Source organism: Penaeus japonicus, unplaced genomic scaffold, assembly GCF_977035675.1.
Source record: "Penaeus japonicus unplaced genomic scaffold, GWHDUDI00000001_assembly GWHDUDI00000011, whole genome shotgun sequence".
NCBI lineage: Eukaryota > Metazoa > Arthropoda > Malacostraca > Decapoda > Penaeidae > Penaeus > Penaeus japonicus.
The window spans coordinates 33969346-33986845 of NW_028234413.1; the positions used below are offsets into that span (position 1 = coordinate 33969346).

General features: G+C 35.1%; 3 protein-coding genes across 6 annotated transcripts in view; 1 reads left to right on the forward strand and 2 right to left on the reverse strand.

Moving 5' to 3' along the window:
- LOC122262446 (G protein-coupled receptor 137Ba) overlaps positions 1 to 2962 on the reverse strand; it is a 22567-nt gene extending 19605 nt beyond the window's left edge. The window contains exon 1 of one of the 3 annotated variants that reach the window (XM_086541968.1): positions 2859 to 2962. The gene's annotated coding sequence lies outside the window, so the exon portion shown is untranslated. Of the gene's footprint in view, positions 1 to 182; positions 505 to 2858 lie in introns of those variants that run through there. The other 2 variants (XM_043030449.2, XM_043030450.2) reach the window with 2 other exon arrangements.
- Positions 2963 to 4203: 1241 nt separating this feature from the next.
- LOC147471007 (E3 ubiquitin-protein ligase RNF181-like) lies at positions 4204 to 9554 on the forward strand. Its single transcript, XM_086541973.1, has 6 exons — positions 4204 to 4341; positions 6222 to 6331; positions 7058 to 7166; positions 7424 to 7533; positions 7728 to 7802; positions 9136 to 9554. Exons 2-6 carry the CDS (start codon positions 6224 to 6226, stop codon positions 9193 to 9195), a joined length of 462 nt encoding a protein of 153 aa, XP_086398099.1. The 5' UTR covers positions 4204 to 4341; positions 6222 to 6223; the 3' UTR covers positions 9196 to 9554.
- A 237-nt stretch (positions 9555 to 9791) lies between these two features.
- Positions 9792 to 17500, reverse strand: part of PolrMT (mitochondrial RNA polymerase) — a 23838-nt gene continuing 16129 nt past the window's right edge. For both annotated transcript variants that reach the window (XM_086541971.1, XM_086541970.1), the window contains exons 11-22: positions 17175 to 17390; positions 16430 to 16571; positions 15846 to 16046; positions 15496 to 15657; positions 15144 to 15317; positions 14745 to 14903; positions 14275 to 14461; positions 13546 to 13688; positions 12962 to 13089; positions 11428 to 11599; positions 10791 to 10882; positions 9792 to 10523 (exon numbers count right to left, since the gene is read on the reverse strand). In XM_086541971.1, coding sequence (XP_086398097.1) covers positions 10394 to 10523; positions 10791 to 10882; positions 11428 to 11599; positions 12962 to 13089; positions 13546 to 13688; positions 14275 to 14461; positions 14745 to 14903; positions 15144 to 15317; positions 15496 to 15657; positions 15846 to 16046; positions 16430 to 16571; positions 17175 to 17390 — 1906 coding nt within the window. In that variant the 3' untranslated portion in view covers positions 9792 to 10393. The remainder of the gene's footprint in view (positions 10524 to 10790; positions 10883 to 11427; positions 11600 to 12961; positions 13090 to 13545; positions 13689 to 14274; positions 14462 to 14744; positions 14904 to 15143; positions 15318 to 15495; positions 15658 to 15845; positions 16047 to 16429; positions 16572 to 17174; positions 17391 to 17500) is intronic.

The window sequence follows — 17500 nt, forward strand, 5'->3', positions numbered from 1 at the left end:
GGCAAACTTTCTATTAATATTTCTTGCAAATGTCACTCAGAAAATGTCAAACGAATACAAGGTCACGTCAGCAAAAATAAGAAGGCGGCAGTTTTCTAATGCAAAACGAATACAGTACTTTCTTTCACTCTGATCTTTTATATTAATCAACTCTGTGCTAAATACAAAATGAACATACTTACACTGTCCCAAAACATCAGCATCAGAAAAAAAGACACACTTCACACTGTTTCCGTTTCCAGTATTTTTCAAATTATAAGAATAAAAAAAAGAATCACTACCAAACTAACGTCAATAACGAACCATATGCCACCATTCCTTTCAGAAGAATAAATGTCCTCGTGAACACAAATACGTCCTCCTTCCTTGGACCACTATGTCAGCATCTCGGAAAGACTTTAAGTCCTCCAAATCACAAGAAAACATGTGATATCCTTGAGTTTATTGACGACATAACTGCGAAGATTGTTTACTTGTTGAAGTTCGGCGATCGTATGAAAAGGACAGTATTGTCGTACCCTTTGGAAAATGATCGTCAGCTCGTCAGGTTTTTTAGTTCAATTAGCTACAGTATTAATCTCTCGGATGTTTCGCGTTTGTATGGTATTTGTAATAAGGTTTTGCTTATATTCCCAGTATATTCTAGATATATCGGTAGCTTATAGTACGTGCATAGTTAATAGAAATATCACGTGATTGGGACGTTGAGGTCTCTTCTCTCTCTCCATATATATCACTTTAATATGAAACACAAAACATCGCTCCTAATATACACATATTGAAAATGGGGTTAATCCACACTCTCACCCGTACTTGACTTATAACTGGGATTGACTATAAAAGATTGTGAAAATATATAATCATCGTACCTCAGAGCTAAAGGTCGCTGGGTCATTGATTAATTTATAATAATTTGACAGAAGGCGCAGCGCTATAAACTAAATCGGCAGCCTTCAAATCGTGATCAAATATCATCGATGATTTTAGCATACCATTACTATGTTAATAACTCTAGCTGATACGATGATAATGGTGATGATGATAAATAGGCAAATTCGAGGATGATAATAATATATAAAGTAAAAGACCCCTATTATCATCTTTATGATAATGATAAAAATAATAATAACAACGATAATGATAATGATAATAATGATGATATGATAACAATGGTAATGATTGTAAGATGATGATTATCATAATATTGATTATTATAATATAGCAACATTAGAAGTAATAACAAAACAAAAATGATAATAATAACTTGATAAAAAATAAAAAATAAAAAAATTCCTGGCACTAATACAGACAATGACAATAATAATGATAGTGATATAAGCAATCGTATTATCCATATCAATAGTATTAGTAATGCTCATGCTAATGATGATGATACTAATATTAAGAATAATAATGATAATAATAATAATAATAATAGTAATAATTATAATGATAAAGATAATGATAACAATGATAATGATGATACAACTATTAATGATGATGATTATAATGCTTATCATGATAATGATGTAGAGCATTATCATAATAATTATGAATATGATAATAACAATAATGATTATTCTCATTATCCTCATTAGTATGAGGATGATAATGATGATGATATTAGCAATGAGGATAATAGTAATAACTATATTTATCACCATTATATTATGAAAAATAATTGATTGTTAAAATGATAATAAGCATTATCATTGTCATTATCATTACCATCGTTATGATAATGATAGTAATATTAATGTTAACAATAATAATAATAATGATGATTACAATGGTATTATTATCACATTATTGTAGTTATCATCATTATCATGATTAATATTATTATTGCTATTATCAATATAACTATCATACAATTGTCATTACTATCATTATCAGCATCATAATGATAATGATTCCTACATATGATCATCATCAATACAATAATGATAGTAACGATGAGAATGATAATGATGATCATGATAATGAAAACAATAATAATAATAAGAAGAAAAAGAATAATAATAACAATAATGATAATAATGATAAAAATCATTATGATGGTAATAATGACAATAATAATGATGATGATGATAATAATAACAATAGTAATAATAAAAAAATAATGATAACAATGATAGAAATAATAACAATATTGATAATTATAACAGTAATTATAATAATAACAAAAATAACAAGAATAATAATGATAATATTAATGGCGATGATAATGATAATAATAACAGTGATAGTAGTGATAATGATGGTTATAATAAAAACAATAATAATGTTAAAGATGGTGATATAAATGATAATGATAAAAACATGAATAATTATGATGACTATGGTAATAATAGTGATGATATTACCAATTAAAATAATGATTATGATAATAATAATGATAATAATCATGATGATAATAATAACAATAATAATGATAATGATGATAATAAATAATGATAGTAATGATGTTGATAACAATATAATATTACAAAAAAATGATAATAACATTAATAATGATAGTAATATTAATCATAATGATAATCATGATCATAATAATAATGATAATCATGATCATAATAATAATGATGACAAATATGATGATAGTAATTATAACAACATTGATAATAAGAGTGATAACAATGATAATTATCATTATTACTCTTATGATAATGATAACAACAACAACAATAACACAATGATATTAACGTAATGATAATAATAATGCTACTAATGATAGTTTGCGTATAAAACTGAACCCGATCTGTATTTCGGCCACTAATTTCATTACCATGCACTTAATTTTGATCACACTTCATGAGAAATATATAACTTTTTTCTGCAACATGAACTAAACTCACTTCACTACACAGTTAACGCCGAGAGCTTCAGTAACCAAGGTCTTTTCAGTACAACTGTGCTTCTGCTGGCAATGAAACAGCGGATATCATTTTACGCATTGGACACATAGAGGGAGGGAAAGGGAGGAGGGGAGGCAGGGAGGACAGGAGTAGGGGAAGAGGGAAAGGGGAAGGGGTGGGAGAAGAGATGGATAGAAGCAGTAGGAACGAGGGAGATAGGCAGGGGGAGAGGAAGAGGGAAGGGGAGAAGGGGGGGAGTAGGATAGGATAACAGCATGGGGGGAGATGGCCAGGGAGAGAGAATGAGAGAAGGGAGGAAGGAGAAAGGAGAGGGAAAAGTGAAAGGGTAAGAGGGAGTGAAGAAAGGGATGAATTATACAAGAGAGGGGGAGGCGGATGGAAATTGAGGATGGTAGGAAAACGAAATAGGAAATGGGGAAGGAGGGAGAAGGAAAGGAATGGGAGAAGATAGGGGGGAAGGGATATGAGGGAGAGAGGGGGAAGGGGGGAAGGAAGGAATGAAGGGAAGAAGTAAAGGGGAGAGGGAAAGAGAGACAGAACAGGAGAAAGAGAAAGGGAAGGAAGGGGTAATACGGTTATAAGTTTAAACTAAGGTAGGGTATCGGCCAAGGCCACTAGACATCAAATGATCTTAGTCCTGGTTACGTGCCGGCGTAAAGGGGGGAAGGGGAACCCTCTCCCGCGAGGGCAAATGCCCCGATGCGACGCAATACCCTTAGTGGGCGGCCAAATAATGCCTCTTTAATAGGTTAATCTTGGGAGCTTGTACCCGAAATCACTGGAACCATCAAAGTTCCGGCGAAAGGAAGGAACTCAGGTCGTAGGAGTCTCTCCCGTGAGGTTGACTGCCTAATTGCGACGTCGCGACGTGCAATCAGGTTAAGAATGATCAAGAGCCTGGCGGAAGACAGAAGGAAATGAGGGATAGGAAAGGGAGAAATGGAGGGCGTGGTGGAAGGATGATATAAGGATGAAGAGGGAGGGGAAAGGAAGGTAGGGAGAAAAGGAAGTAGAGGGGAAAAAGAAGGAATAGGAGTTGGAATGTGAGATAGAAAAGGGGAAAGAAGGAAGGAAGCAGTAGGCAAGAAAAGAGCAAGAAAGAAAGGAGGAGGGAAGATTAACGAGTATAGATATCAGAAATATCCCTATCACCATAGTTATTATCATCACCATCATCATTGCTATCATCATCTAAATATTCTTTTATCATTATTGTTGATATGATATCATCAATATCCTTATTTGGTTACCGATTATAATCCTCATTTTATCATTGTCATCACCTTCATCATTATTAAGATTAATATTAACATAATCGTTACCTTTATTCACAGTATCATCGTAATCGGTATCGCCGCCATAATATTATATATATTTTAGCCCTGCGGTCACACATGTAAACAAAGGATATGATGACTGTCACTGTCATTCTGCTGCTGAAGAGATAAGGAAGTAACTGCAGGTAACATTTACACGTATTTTAACCTAAATTACGATACTATAATGAAACAGATTAGCAAAGAGGAGTCACCAGTAAGTCAACAAATACCTTATGATTTTACAGTTTTTTTTCCGCCAAATACTGTAACTTTTTATGAAGGTTAAAAGAGGAAGTCTCGTAGAGAGAGAATGGCAAGTCATAATATGTTCGCAATACGGGAATGTATTTCTGATTTTTAAGTTGATTATGATCACAAATTCCAATGTTAACTGATTTTGCCAGTTCTTGTCAAGTGATCGTTAATGGTTAGGGTAAATCTTGAGAATAGGAAGCTTTTTACTGTGGTGTGCAGTTTTCAGTGTTTAACAATTATGCACTTCAAATATGTACTTATTAAAAAAAAAAAGAATTAGCTAGAGATGTTAATTAAGGTTTGCTTGTCAAGTCTGCTGAAGGTGATTCTTAATGCCATGAACATTCATTACATACAATTAACATTTTATTTCTGTTTACATAGAATGCCATATCCTATCTACTGGACACGCCCTTTTCATCCTATCTACTGGACACACCTTTTTCATCCTATCTACTGGACACACCCTTTTCAACTAATGGCTGTATATAAATCATGCAATGAGCTTCTAGAAAAAATCTTGGGTGTATAGTCTCCTCAGTAACTTGGCAATCTACCTTTACTGTAACGCTTATAAAGTTACACTTTCCATGTCCCTGTCATTTTACTTTTACTGAACTCTTACTTTACTGAAATCTTTTAATATGTTATTCGTTATTTTATATTTTTGGTTTGTATAGGTAGTATTTTTGGAAAGTTTTGGAAGCCCCCTAATAGTAAAAGCAGATGAGGGATGGCACTTTGACCACCTATTCCAGGGTCAGAAAAGCTGTTTTTTGAGTTGAGTAGAGAAGTAAAGAATCTCCTGTGCCTTGGCATAACACTTGGGCCAGAGAGAAAAGACATCAACACCAGAATGTCCAGTCTCCCTCATTGTATCAACAAAAAATAAATGTGTTCAGTGAAAACAAACCTCCAACATAAGGTTATTAATCTCTCTGGTGATATATTGCCAAATATATTGTATGTGAGGGAGGTTTGTGCAAACCATGGAACCCAAGGCAATCTAATCCAATCTAATGGTCCTAATCTGAACCATTACTAATATCATGATAAAAAAAACAGATCTGGATTTACAGGTCTATATGAATGAAGATGAATAGCAAAATAGATAGTTATATATGTTTTTTCTTTAGTTATTTAGAAGTTATCTATTTCTATCATTGTATTTTATTGCCATAAAACAGTGTAAATCATATATATTTTCAAGTATTTATTATTTGGCATCATATTAAATTATTCAGTTAGATGTTAATCATATGCATTATCAGTAAAACATTGGTAGTGTTTCCCAATGTGAATCCAAAGAAGAAAGTATTAAGTAACCTTTGTTTATTCTTTTGAAATAGACTTGTGTCATCTTAACATTATAGATTTTAGGATTCAAATATTTGTAGAGGATCTAAGGCTCTTTTTTCCTCCATGGTAGTCGCATGGATGAAAATGATGTTTTAACCTTATTTCAGTTTAAAAATGTTTATTTTCACAGTTTTGAAAAGTGGTTACTCTTATATGGAAGTTTCTGTTTTTATTATAGGACCAGTAATTTCTGTTTTGATTTTGTTAAAGAAAAAGTCATATGATAGATATTTGCAATTTTATTTAGATTACAGTAATAACATAAACATTTGGAATTTTACATAATTTGCCTACCACACTCTCATTCAGTAATTGATATCGAAACTCCATATACCCAGAATCAATAAAAAAAAGTAATAATAATAATTCATTTAAATGTTCAACACTATAAAGAGGTCTCCCTTTAAAGCAATGGCATCATACTTCGATGAACACAACTGTCAGCCACTACGACAGGGTGAAACTCCAGACCACTTTCTCCACATGGCTCGACTTCTACTCCATGGTGGCTACTGGCAGGTCAGGGTAAACCCTAACTGATTCTTTCTTTCTTTTTTTATTTATTTATTTATTTATTTTTTTTTTTTGCTGGAATTCATCTTATAGGACTGTTTATATTAAAAGAGGAGAATGCATGTATAATGAATATAAGAACAGCATTGATAATAATAGTAATGGGAATGATGATATTAATTATGATAATAATTGATAATAGTCTTAGTAACAGTTATGATAACAATAATAGAGATAATAATGATGATAAGTGGTAATAGTAACAACCATAATGATAATCATAATATAAACACCAGGAACAAAAGTAGTAATAAGAATAACCATAGGAAATTTTAATACTACTGAATATTATGATAACACTGACAGCAATAATTTTGTTAGAAATGATAATAAAAGATCTATGGTTAATAATGTTTGTAGTAGAAATAGTAAAGTAGTAATCATGAAAAAGATGTTTAATAATTTTGTATGCAACAATTTTTTAAAAATATTTCCAAGCATCAAAACTAAAAACTGCTTTCTTTTTGTCCTTAATAATACTTTCTTTGTAGGCGATAGAATCCAATAATATTTATGTTATTCATTGATAAGAGTAACATGTTCCATGTTTCCAACTTTGTAACTTTCCCTTGTTATAATGAAGGACGGAATGCTCGTGTAAATTATTACAACATAATTGTTGTGCATAGCATCCTTTTCCGACCTTATCTAATCTGTCTACATGTTCCACAGAACCTGCAGCTAGAGTTCTCACAGATTGTTGGCTTTGGAGAAAAGCCACCACCCCCTGCATCTAAGGAATTTGTTGAAGGCCTTGAGACCGTTGTTGTGAAGAAGAATGGTGAGATAACCCCTTCCCTGTTCACTCTTCCTTTGTATTGTATCAATTTAATGAGCAAAATTTAGGTATAGTTTTAGTTTTCAAATAGAGATGTCCCATTATCGTCTGATATATGTCATGTGCCTTACAGACATTATACAAAGTCTGTTAAAACATATCATTCATTAACAGATATTAGGTGCAACTTCTGGAGCAACTGTATTTTATCAGCTGATCAATATTCTTTTCCCATAACATTTACATTATGAATCATATAGGTGGCCAGTGCCCAGTATGTCTCAAAGAATGGTCTGAAGGGGATGAGCAGAAGCAGCTGCCTTGCCAACACAAGTTTCATCCCACGTGCATCTTGCCTTGGCTAGAGAAGGTCAGTTGCCTCTGAATGTGATAACAACAATTAATGGTGTAACACTAAGCCTTTTATTACAACACTCACTGATTTGTTGAAAATATTTTCTTCTGAGGGAATGGAATGTAATGTAATATTTCCATGAATTTGTGTATACTTATATATCTTTTTGAACATTCTGAACCTAATATAAGTACTCAATACTATGGCAGACCAACTCATGTCCCATGTGTCGCCATGAGGTTCCCACAGATGATGAAGATTACGAGGAATACCGAAGGCAGAAGGTAAGGATTGAGATGTTAAGATGCGAGACTGCTCAGCTGTAGTGAACTTTTTTTTATAATGGTCATATTTTGCTAATATTGAATGTATCTTGTTTACTCTTCATGATAGTTTATTTATTAATGTATGGAATAGTGTGTATGTTTTGAATTCAATATCAAGTGTAATAATTTTATTGTGAGGACTAATTTATATTTTTTTGTCTGGCTTTTTTTTTTTTTTTATACTAAATTAAAGAATAATGCCTTGTTCTAACATCTTGATAATATCAATTTAAATATTTTGTTCATCCTTTCATTGTTAGTATCTTTATTTCTTTAACCCATTCACGCCGGTTGACGTCCTATCACGATGTCGAAAAATATCCCTGGACCCGGGTGACGTCCTGAGATGTTGTGAATTTTCTCACCAAGTTCCGGGAGGGGCAGTTGTGAAGTACTGAAACATCGCTAGATTGTTCTCAAATATAATCATTTTACATAATTTCTTAGACTCTGTTACTTTAGTTTAGGTGTTTGAGTGTCATAAAATGAGACGTAACAGAAAACTATGTGACGTTGATGACATCATGGTAATTTCTGCTTCTTGATTGGTTGAATAAAAAGATCTGAGTCAAAAAACTATTGTAAAATCAAATGTGTTTGTCCAAGAAATAAAATAAAGTAAAAATTACTAATGCAATACTACTTCTAATTTGTTGATTACCCATGATATCACATCATGAGGTACATGTACATACTCATATCTACATGTATGATTATTCATATTTTTCTTCTTATTGTTTTGGTAAAAAAAAGAAAGTATAAAACATGTTTTTTGATGACCCACCAAGAGATTGATTCCACTTTGCTTTGGTATTTTCACATAGAAGTGAAGAATGTAGGTAAAGTTCAATCAAATAAAAACTAAAAAGGCATTACTGTAATATGTTTTTCAACTAAAATAACTCCTCTGAACATGGCAATATTTTTACGTGCCTTTACATTGTAGACGCATTCATGAAAACCATAAGAATAGGGTGGGTGAAAAAAATTTCTGAGAGGATCAGTGCTGCCCCGCATAGCGAGAAAACAACCCGGCACAAAGCGTTATGTGCTTGCTATCTCCCCAGCATAAGTAGGAGTAGGCAAAAATATGTCTCGTTGTGAATGGGTTAATAATAGTTTGCTTCTTGACATCTTTTCATATAAAATTATTAGTATTATTAGAATTTCATTAACTGAATAATTATATACAAACCTGTGCAAAGTCCACATCACTTTCAAGAGTTAACTTTTGTATATATTACTTATTTACTCCTTTATTTACTTATTTTTTCATTTCTTTTTTTAACAGAAAAGAGCCAAGGACAGGGAGGCAGAACTAGAAATTCTTCATGACTCAATGTTTTCTTGAAGTGTTTTATATATGTTAAATATATGTTAAAGAAAATGGAAGTATGTGTCTTTTTCTAGGGATTCTTAAATCTTCATTGTTACTATTATTTTAATAGCTATTTTTCTTTTTTAAACATATTTTTATGTTGTGTTTCCTGTAATATTTATCTACTTTTCGCATTTCTGTTTCCCATTTCTCATCAACCATTTTTTCCTTTTAATTAGATAGGTAACATATTAAGATTTCTCTTTTAGCAATCTACTGTATTAATAGTCATATGTTGGTACACATGTTTATAAATAGAATGAAAACTTCTTGCCCATCTTTGGCATTGGGAAATGATATTTAAAAATTAAAATAAATCCTGATTCAATTTTTTCATTATTTTTGTAACCCTATTATCTAGGATGACAGCATTTTTTTTTCTTGTGTGAGAGGGGGGGGTGCTTTGATAGTGAGAGTGAGAGCTCATTGAGTGAAAGTAAGTGTATGAGTAATGGTTAAAGTGTGATTGAAGGTCAGACTGAGTTAAGGAGTACTACAAATGAGTACAAATAATGTATGTTCTTACTGAAGTCCCAATAAGATCTCAAGCAAGGAAAGAGAGAAAAAAATTCAACCAAATTTAACATTTATTAACATGTTCATTTAATTGAAGGTGAGACTAAGTGAATGAGTACTGCAAATGAGTACAAATACTGTATTTTCTTATGTTAGTCCCAATAAGATCCCAATCAAGGAAAAAAAAAAAGATACAACTTCAACCAAATCTAACATTTATTAACATGTTCATTTAATTTATAACATTATTTACATCCTGAGACTAGAATTCTAGCTTTTCATTTTCAATTATCAAATTGTAGCACCATCAGGATATATCCTACTGAGTGGCAGTAATAATATATTACAACAGCAAAAGCTTGCAACATTCTTTTTACGCAATATACAACACCTTCCTTCACCAGTTATCCTATCAACATAAGAATAACACTTTGTGTCATTATCTAATAAACATAACAACTAAACTCTGTACAAATTTTCCTGAGAAGACGCACTACCGTTAAAGTTTCTTTACCCTAATCCTTCTCTTGATTAGGGACAATCTTCACTTCACAAAGGCTCATTGAGATGCATTTGAGATTTCCTGTAATACCCTTACATTAAGGGAAGGGGGAGAGGGAGCCTAAAATGAAAGGAAGAAGGGAGGAAGCAAGGGTTAGCTGAAGAAGAAGGTGCTGCGCAGGACACTTGATATGTCAAAATCTCCCTTGGGTGGCACTTTGCTTAATAGATTGTTGAGCCGCATCTTTGAGGAGTCCGAGGCAGACCCGTCGTGTGCAAAATCACTGTTGGGAGACAGGGAGTGGGTGTCAGTAAGAGGATTATAAGTTGACAATGACAGAGAGGAAACAAAAGTGTATGGGCAAACAAACAAACTAAAATCTCTTATACTATCATACTAAGTCAATATAGTATCAATACACATGAGAAAATTTTTTTATTACAAAATTATCTTCAGAAAATTCCTCATGATCTATTTTAATGTCAATATCATCCAAGCATAGAACTGAATACCCTTTTCCCACAAAAGAAAGGCAGCACAATGACATTACCTGCGATCATAACCAAATTTCTCCTGCAGGAATAATGACAAGTCTTCAAGGATTGGTTCACTGTGGAGGGCCACAAACTGGTCACGACATACCTGTAATCAGATATAAGAGAAAGAAAACATTTAAAGAGTAGAATGTGGGGAAAGAGGTGGAGTGGTTTATAGAAAAAATAGAATCGGAAATGCCAAGAAGAAAAAAAAATAAAAAATCATGACATCCCTGGATCAGGCACCATTCCACAGAAACCTAATATTAACCCTCTCTGGACGGGTGGTACACTACGGTACCGTTCATTCAAGGGCCCGGTGGCACCATATGGTGCCAGTCATTTAATTGATTTAGGCCTAAGCGTTCGAAAGCCCCGGCATTGTGACATGCAAGGCTGGAATGCCCCCGTCATGAGTGGGTTAAAAGTAAAATTGCAAAAATACCCTCATAACAAACAATAAAGCTATCACTTTCCCATACCTTTCTTCTATGAAAATACTTTGAAAAATAACAATCCCAGATGTTCATGGATCGATAAAGTATTCAAACTCAACCCCTTGTGACGGGCTGTGACTCAATACCAAAAACAAAAACAATAATAATAAAAATATCTCATAAGAGCACACAATAAAACCCTCCCATTTCATACCTTGTTCATGATATCCACTGTGTTGGCGTGCGTCCAAAAGCAGTCGTGGACAGAGACGAAATTGATACCTGCTTGTTGGCAGAAGAGTGAGGTGAGCATCATGTGGGATGAGTCTAGAGAATGGATGAAGTTGGGCGGGAATGCGTTCTTCTGTTTCATTACATTTGGGCGCCTGAAAGGGGTGATGATTTGATAGTTAAATATTTCTCTTGCTCTCCTGTGGACTGATTAGTAGTGCACAGATCAACCTTTAGAACACTGGTTTATTTTCATATATATTCTTTAGCCTGTTTAATGTAAAGCACATTACAAGCCTGGGTGCATCAGAGTGTGAACCATAAAGCTTTGGCTATTTTTTTCTCTTCTTTTTTCTTTTTAATCACCATGTGATGTTTGTCTTCACACTTATAAGAAAAGAAAAGAAAAAAAAAAGGACTTAAAAAGGGTGGTAGTACACTCTATGGGTTAAAAACTATGAAAGTGGGAGCAGACTACAGACTTTTTCCAATCTATCCAATGAATATTGTAAGTGTTAACCATATGTGACAACTGTTCAGTCATAGCTTGTGATTGGCTGAAAATCAATGTCTGATAAATTAATTAACCTAATATATAGGTGAAGAATCATAAATCCTAAACATGCTGATTTGCACCAATATTATGCAATTCTAGTACAAGGATACTAAACCCATTCGTGCCGGTTGACTTGCTATCATGGTCAGTGGTTTTTGGGTCAGACGCCGTCGATGAGATATTTGGTCAAGGCTGGTGTGCTGGGTTAGCGGGCTTACAGCGCTCACTCGTGGCTAGTGCGCCTGAGAATCCCAGCGCATTATGCTTATGTGTTCGAAAACCCTGGCCTTCCGATCAATTACAGCAGGAATAACCCCAGCATGAATGGGTTAAACATTGTACCATAGACTCTAGTCAACAGATTTAAAATAATTGTTTTTCTTTAATTTCAAGTATATAAAAAGACATCTGGCAATGTAAGTGCACATAAAAGAGATTTTAATAATTTACTGCATATCAATTACATTTATCTGATCATTGCAGTTGACATCCTAGTATAACAAATACTATTTATTTAAAGCCTGCTGTCTGTTTCTGTGCATTCGGAGTCTGGTACAGGCTGTCTTTCATATACTTGTATTGCATAACATCAGTGCAAATCAGCCTATTCACATGTGCCACATCACTGATAACTAGACAGGTCAGATAAAACGGACTATAGAAATTATGTGCTAAATCTTAACCCGTTAATGATGGGTGTCATGGCATTTTGTATTGCCAGCACATTAGGTGATTGTGCACACTGTGGGTGAACACATCCTGAGCAGGTGAAGAACCCAAGCCATTTGGCCTGCACGTATTGAAATACCTTGACGTTAAGATCAGGCATTATTGGGTTAACACAAAAAATTGAAGTGGATCATTTGATTATCCTCATTCTCATAACTATATTCCTTTCCCTGTATCTTTGTAAGGTGTATGGATCATCTTCAAAATAAGAAAACATGAAGGACAAACTCACATAAATGAGTCCATGCTATAAGATGAAGGTAACTTCTCAACAGAGATTTTATTTCCAGATGTCTTGCTGTATGGCTGCACTACAGGGAAACCAAGGGGCGTTACCCACTCGATGTTCTCAGTCCGTGTCTGTGGGAGAGAGGGGAATAGAGGTGTAAAGTAGGCATTACAGGGTGTTACATGGAGACCACATATTAAGAAAAAAAAGTAAATGGAAAGCTAGTATCAATAAAGTACAAAATGCTATAAGATATTACAAGAAGATCGGGTCTATAGAGGAAAATCTTACATTGCAAATGGTAGGGAATTTTTTTGTCACTTATATATTACCAAACTCTAAGTGTTATCAGAACAAAAGAACTCCTCCATCCTACAAGCTTTAAGGTTTGAAGAGAGAGACAAATGAAAAAGAGAATGAGGAAGAAGAAAATGAAGGAAAGAGAAAAACAGAAACAAGAGAAAGGATGAAAAAGAAATACAAAATGAAAAAAAGAAAGAAAGAAAGAAGTAGGAACATAGACCAAAAGAAAGAAAAGAAGATTGAGAATGGAAGAGAAAGGAGATTATAAAAAGAGGTCAAATCACCTGTGCAACAACACGTGCACACTCAGTGAACCAATCCTGGATCTCCTTGGTGGCAGTGAACATTTTCTCAAGGCTGTGGAATGTCTTGTGCACCAGATACTGTGAAGCTGCCCAGCGCTGTTCTGTGGGGAAGTCATCCAGAGCTGCAAGGGGATGAAATAAAGATTATGGTGTATTCTTAAAACAGGAGCTGAGGGGGAAGGGAAAGTGATAAAATAATGAAGGGAGGGAAGTGATGATGGAAATGAGGAGTGTAGCAATGTAATCATGTACATGCTGAAGAGAAGGGATAGTGGTAACAATGAGCATATAGACCTATGTAATTACAGGCTTCCCAGCAAGGGATAGGAAAGCAGAAATGATGTCATCCTTGTGACTGTGAAGGATGTGATGAGAGGAGTGATAAAGTAAAGTGATATATTTTGGGAGGGGAAATAATAATATAATGACATAATCTTGTATATAGTAACTGAGACATAATATATGCAGGGTAGAAGAATGGTTGTGAATGATAGACTGTACAAGTTTGAATATTTAGAATTCAGCTTCTGACATGTTAACGTACATAAATTGTCTAATATGTTATTCATCCATCTCTTAAAGGTGAAATGAAAGAAAGATAATAAAGAAAAAAAACGAAAAAAAAAAGAAAAGAAAAGAAAAAAAAACTAAAAACTAAAAACTAGAATCAGTCTGCATATTCAAAATCCACACACTCACACAACATACCTTTCAACTGCTTCTCAATCTGCAGTCTTGCACCGTACCGAGTCACCCCATACACAGTTGTCATGACAGTCTGCTTGATGACCTTCCGTCTCACGAAACCTTCCAGGACTTTGGCTATCTCCTTCCCCATTTCTGCATCCTTCTTCCTCTCTTCTTCCACAAGCACTGCCACAGCAGAGTATACATCCTGCAGCAGGAGATAACAGGCAAATTAGATCAAAATTTAATTCCTTTGAGATTATTGTCATATGCAGCTGAAAAGTCCTTAATATCTGTCATTATGTATCTTGAAACATTCCAATTCTTAAAAGGTACTAAAACTAATCAGAAACTTTTTAATGGGTTTTCCAACCAAGATTCTGGTATGATGCCTGGAGGATTCCATTATAATAATTGTGACAACAAAAGTGAGAAATGCCTCACCAGCTTTATAAACCTTACAGAATATAAAGCCCTTGCAAAAACCTTACCTGTGGAACATCGCTAGAGGCCAAGTTGACGGAAACAGCACCGACTTCATCTCGTCCAAGTGCTGCATAATGTTGCAGGCCGTTGCAGGAGCCATCCTGATGAATAGGCAAGTGGCTAACAAACTCCTGGGGGTCGTCACTGCGAAGAGCTGCTGCCAGCTGGAGGGGATATGATTATTAGAATGTTTTTAGGAGAAAGGGAGAGGGAGGAAGATAGGGAGGGGAGAGACAGGCATGGTTGAAAGAAAAGAAGACACTGAAAAAAGGAGAGAGAGAGAGAATGGAAACGAGAGAGGACAGGAAAGAGAAAATTTCACATGCTATCTATCAAAACCTATTCAACAAGTTTATCCTTACAGCCCTAAGTTCCTAAAAGAAATACCCCACATCCCCCCTTACCTCTTTGCATGCTGCAAGAGTCTGCCATGGCTCATCACTCTTGGTCCACCATCGCTTTCCTGTAAGGGGGTGGTCAGCTGAATCCAGGATGCTGTCCATGATGTCCTCGCAATACTGCAAGCGGTCCTCTATGCTCTTCTTCTTCACTATGCCCGTTAAATTGATCAGGTGCAGCTAGGTAGAGAGAAGATACAAAACACCTTTGCTGAAGCCATAAATTTCCCCAAGAGAAACAGTATACCCTTTCTTTGTTATGGTGAGATATAACTTTGATGAGACCACCTAATCACATTTAATTTTTAAAAAAGAAACTATAATAACATCCAACGAACAGAATCACTCAGAAACCTACTTTTAGCCAGCGCAAGCCTTTGGGACCAAGTTTCTCTCCTCGTGCAAACTGAAGGATTGAGCGGAACACATCTGAGCTTAGATGGTTGAGGTGCGGCGGACAGGGGTAGACACGTCCTCGGAAGTCCATGTTGTGTGGAAACCAAAATATTCTGTCACGGAACTGAGGAGGAAATTTTTGTAAATTGTGCCTTGTTTAGAAAATGTTTAGCTTTTTCATATACTGGCCTAAAAATAAAAAGATGTTTGCATGTTGTGTGTGTGTGCAATCCTTCATAAGTGTCACATCTGTAATTTTATCTCCCTGTATCTCATCCTACCCCCACCCCACAAATATTAAAAGCCACATACATGATTTGCCAGAGACAGCTTGTACAGAGCATCACACCAAAGGGAATGCATTTCGCTCTTCTTCTTGTAGTAGTCCATACGCTGGCGGCGAATCTGGTGGACCTCTGCACTGCTCATCCCTGGTGTAATTTTGGGGGGTACTGGGTGCTCTGAAGGAGGTGGGGGCACATCCAGCTCATCTGAACCCTTGTCATTGAACACCTGTGCGAGAGGAAAGTAATATTTTTGTTTATTTTCCTTTGTGCATTTGAAGTGCAAAATACTCTAACAAGTTATAAAACTCAGCCTTTCTAAATTGTGTCTTCACATGAGGAGTAATTCTCTGATACTCTGTGCGAGAGGAAAATAACAATTTTGTTGATTTTCCTTTGTGCATTTGAAGAGAAAAATGCTCTAATAAGTTAGAAAGCTTTCTAAATTGTGTCTTCACATGATGAGTAATTCTCTGATATTCATTCTTTAAATATATGTATCAACTTTATAAAAATAAAAATTGCCAAAGATTTAATACACCAAAAGTATTCCTTCACATGTCTACATCTGCTCTTTCATGAATGAGATAGATAGCCAATGATAGCACTCACCTCAATGAGGAGATCAAGCATGGGTTTGTTCACCTTCCATGGTACAGAACCAAGCTGGTTGAGGGAGTCCATGACGGGGAAGAGCTGCTGGTTCCCCCGTTCCTCCATTCTCTGCTTCTGTTGGTGGGCATTGTAAGGCAACCTGAAAGTAATCAAATTGTCACTGAGACTCTCAACTTTTGTGTTTTGTGATCATAGACACTTTGATTCCCTTAGATATATCAATTTATGAGCTAAGAATATTGCCATAGACTATAGCCAGACTCCAGATTTTTTTAATTTGTCAGTTTGGTATAAGCCATATTGCTCACAGGTGCTATGAGTGACCTTTCATCCCAAGCCAGAGTACCAGTTTGATAGGTTTGTTGGTCCACGGAGACTTCTATCTACTTTTCATCATGTACCCTGACATTCAGTCTGACAAATTGCCAAAATTTTTGTCTCTAATAATGGACGTCTGTTACAAAGAGGTCTGTTACAGCAAGAGTAGTCTGTAGTTTATTTTGACTTATTCTCATTTTTGCCGATCAGCATAATTGGGATATGCAAAACTTTCTTATCTAGAATAAGATAAAAAGGCAACCTACTTATCAAATGTCAACACTCAGTGTCAAATGAAAAAGCCAAACAAAATGTTTAATCTTATTTATAGCCAACAACTCACTCCTTCACAGAGTTGCTATCCCTACCCTGATCACCATAAAAAAACACTGCAAGTCCATCACATGCACCAATGCAATCTCACCTGACAATCTTGACATCTGTGAGCAGATAACCCCCAAGCTTTGTGGAGACCCAAGGGATAGGGGGTGACACCATGGGGGCCACAAATGCCTCAAACGTCAAGCTGGTCTTCGAGGCTTTTCTGTAGAGGTCTAGTAACGTTGGCGAAGGCTTGATTTCCTCTACAACGCGGAAGCCATATGACCGTTCCACCTCATATAAGGCTGGATATGTGTGCCTGTCAAAGTGCAGAATTCAGTTTTGAGTGTATGAAATATATGCAAAGACTGATCAAAATAACCCTAACCAGTATCTTGGGAGGGGGGGGGGAGGTTTAGGCTGACTTTG